Below are 2538 nucleotides of genomic sequence, written 5' to 3' on the forward strand. Positions count from 1 at the left end.
GGTGGGGGGGGTATATGTCGAGACAGAGAGAGTGTTGACCCGGAATGTGCTTAGTAGCTCAACTAGACTTTTACCTCTTCATGTCCCTGTTTTTACTTCCTTTAGTCAAAACTGTAATCCGCACCCACAAAGTCTCTGCTAGCACAATTGATGCCATACTGGACTACAGAGCGGGTGGCTCAGATTCGAATCCCAAACTGCGCGTTCATGAACTCGGATCCCCTTTCTTGGGCTTTCAAGACTCCTAACCCATTTGGTTCATTCCTGCCAGAGATGAACTTTAAATTAGGAGGTCCCGCTTCCTAATGACAATAGTGTTGATAGGGGCGTCAAACCCAAGGATTTGCTTTTAATTAGACTTAACTGTCTACTCTCTTCTCTTCCCCACAGGTTCGTGCTGAGAGCTGTATGTTCAAAGACATGCGACACCCTATGCCCATTGGAGTCCGGCGGTGACCAGAGCTTGGCTTGTTAAACACTGAACTCACGAAACAAAACTGTTTAATTAAACAAACATCATTTTAAAATTGACTCCTACCTGCACTTTACACATCATCATGGAGAACGGCTCAGAAATGACAAAAGAGCAAAGAAACCCTCTTCCGCCTTTTTTCTGGGGAAAACTATAGGCTGGAAAGAGATATTCTTCTGTGACATTTGGGTGGAGGCGTTCTCCCAGTGACGAATCAGCCGAAAAGGCTAGCCCGTCGAAAACGACAAGAGACAACGATACAATGACACAAGGACGCAAGATGGAAGTCAACTCTACAAGAGCCTCCTTGTATCTAAAATTCTCAGCCTGGATGGAATGCTTCCCGACGTGACATCACCAGACATTGAGACGGGCTCGTTCATGGCGAGAACTGTATAATGTGAAAAGATGTTAGAATGTTGGAGCTATTTTGATAATAGTCTATCGGGAGTTCCTTCCCTCCATAATTAATGTTTTCATTCTGATTCAGTTGTGTGTTGTAGATGGCTCAGCAGAATGTCTACATGTGTGAATTGGGAGCTGTGAGCTGTAAGTAGCAAGCTCGAATGTACTGGCCCATCAATATAGCTAGCTGGTGCCCCTATTAAACAAAGATTTTTAATGGGTTCTCGAATGCACGAAGAACATACAGTTTCTCATACGACGTGGCATAGTATTTGTTTAACGCCTTTTTCAACACTATAATGTTGCTTCAGAGATGAGACTTCCAATTTAAAACCCGTCTCCGATAAGGCAGAGCCACGCGTATAGACAAGCTATGGATACTGCCCAAAACCCCCAGTTCAAACTCGAACCATGGTCTCCCGCATCAATATCCAGCAACATGCTTACCTGACCAACCCTCCACTCTCTCAACTTCTTCATATTTTACATCCGCGCTCAAATTTTACAGCAATGAGGAGGGTACTTGTACTTGTATAAATGATTCTACACATGGCTAAATATACGTGTGAATATAACTCACTTCGTTGGACTCAAAAGGATTGTTCTATCGAATTCTTGTTAACTCGAAGATTTAACATAACCCATTGATATGCAATATAAAACCAGAGTTTTATGTGAAAACGTTTTGATCACCCTGAAGAGTCTTTTAAAAAATTATATGACAGAGGCTAAGCTCGGGTGGGATTTTTTTATGTTTCATTGTTGCTTTGTTTTTCATCGTTTTTGTTGGGTTGTTTTTTTTTTTGTCTCGAAAAAAAGACTCAAGTAGAACCTCATCACAAGAACCTTACAGTGACGTTTCGGGCAAACACGGTCTTGTGTTGAAACTTCTCTGCGACCTTGCTTGTGATTATTCTCAAATTATTTAAATATGTAGGTGTTTTTTACGTCCCCATCGACACAATTTAGATCATTAGGAAGCGGAATTCTTAACGTGCTTATCAGGGGCCAACTCGGTCTGAGATGGATGCAACATCCTAGCATAAAGACCGAGAAACTCGATTAAAATTAAAATATTATTACCATTCGAAAATCAACCTCGGGTCTCCTGCATGCGACAGCGAATTGACTAACCGCTATACCACAGACTCCGGTCTCTCAAATCATAGAACCTCTAAAAGAAGTTATAGGTCATTTAGTGACCTACATGTATTTTGCATAATTATGCCCAGCTATCATTTTTGTAGAGTTTTTGGCGTGTCCTCATTATTTTCAGGAAGTTCTTTGTCCTTCCTAGTATACGTACGTTAACCAAAGGTTTTTATTATGTCTGACGAAAGATCAAGCTTTACTATTTAAAATACTGACTTGGTTCTTAATTTCGTATACCGTACTATAAATTTCCATTGCGCAGGTGGGTGGTTGGTTGGTTCTCTGGTGTGCTTCGCTCCTTCTGTCAGTCTCTATGTTGGTCAGTGTGGTGTGTAGCTTTGTTTATAGAAGCAAAGAACTTGTTGAAGGTTTCTGCCTTTTTTTGGTCTTCTACGATGGTGCCTTCCTCTGTGTCCATGGGTTTTGGGTTGTTTCGGCGCTTTTCTCCACACAAGTTGGAGAGAAGTGACCATGCTTTGGCTCCGTTTCTACGTAGATCAAGGTCTGCA

At 41.7% G+C, this 2538-nt stretch overlaps 1 protein-coding gene across 1 annotated transcript in view; it reads left to right on the top strand.

Moving 5' to 3' along the window:
* Positions 1-975: 975 nt before the first annotated feature.
* The window catches only part of LOC101859139 (tetraspanin-33), a 40844-nt gene continuing 39281 nt past the window's right edge, over positions 976-2538 (top strand). The window contains exon 1 of the mRNA XM_013091454.1: positions 976-1021. Within this exon, the coding sequence (XP_012946908.1) occupies positions 976-1021 (46 nt within the window). The remainder of the gene's footprint in view (positions 1022-2538) is intronic.

This window comes from Aplysia californica, unplaced genomic scaffold (genome assembly GCF_000002075.1).
Source record: "Aplysia californica isolate F4 #8 unplaced genomic scaffold, AplCal3.0 scaffold00002, whole genome shotgun sequence".
Lineage (NCBI taxonomy): Eukaryota > Metazoa > Mollusca > Gastropoda > Aplysiida > Aplysiidae > Aplysia > Aplysia californica.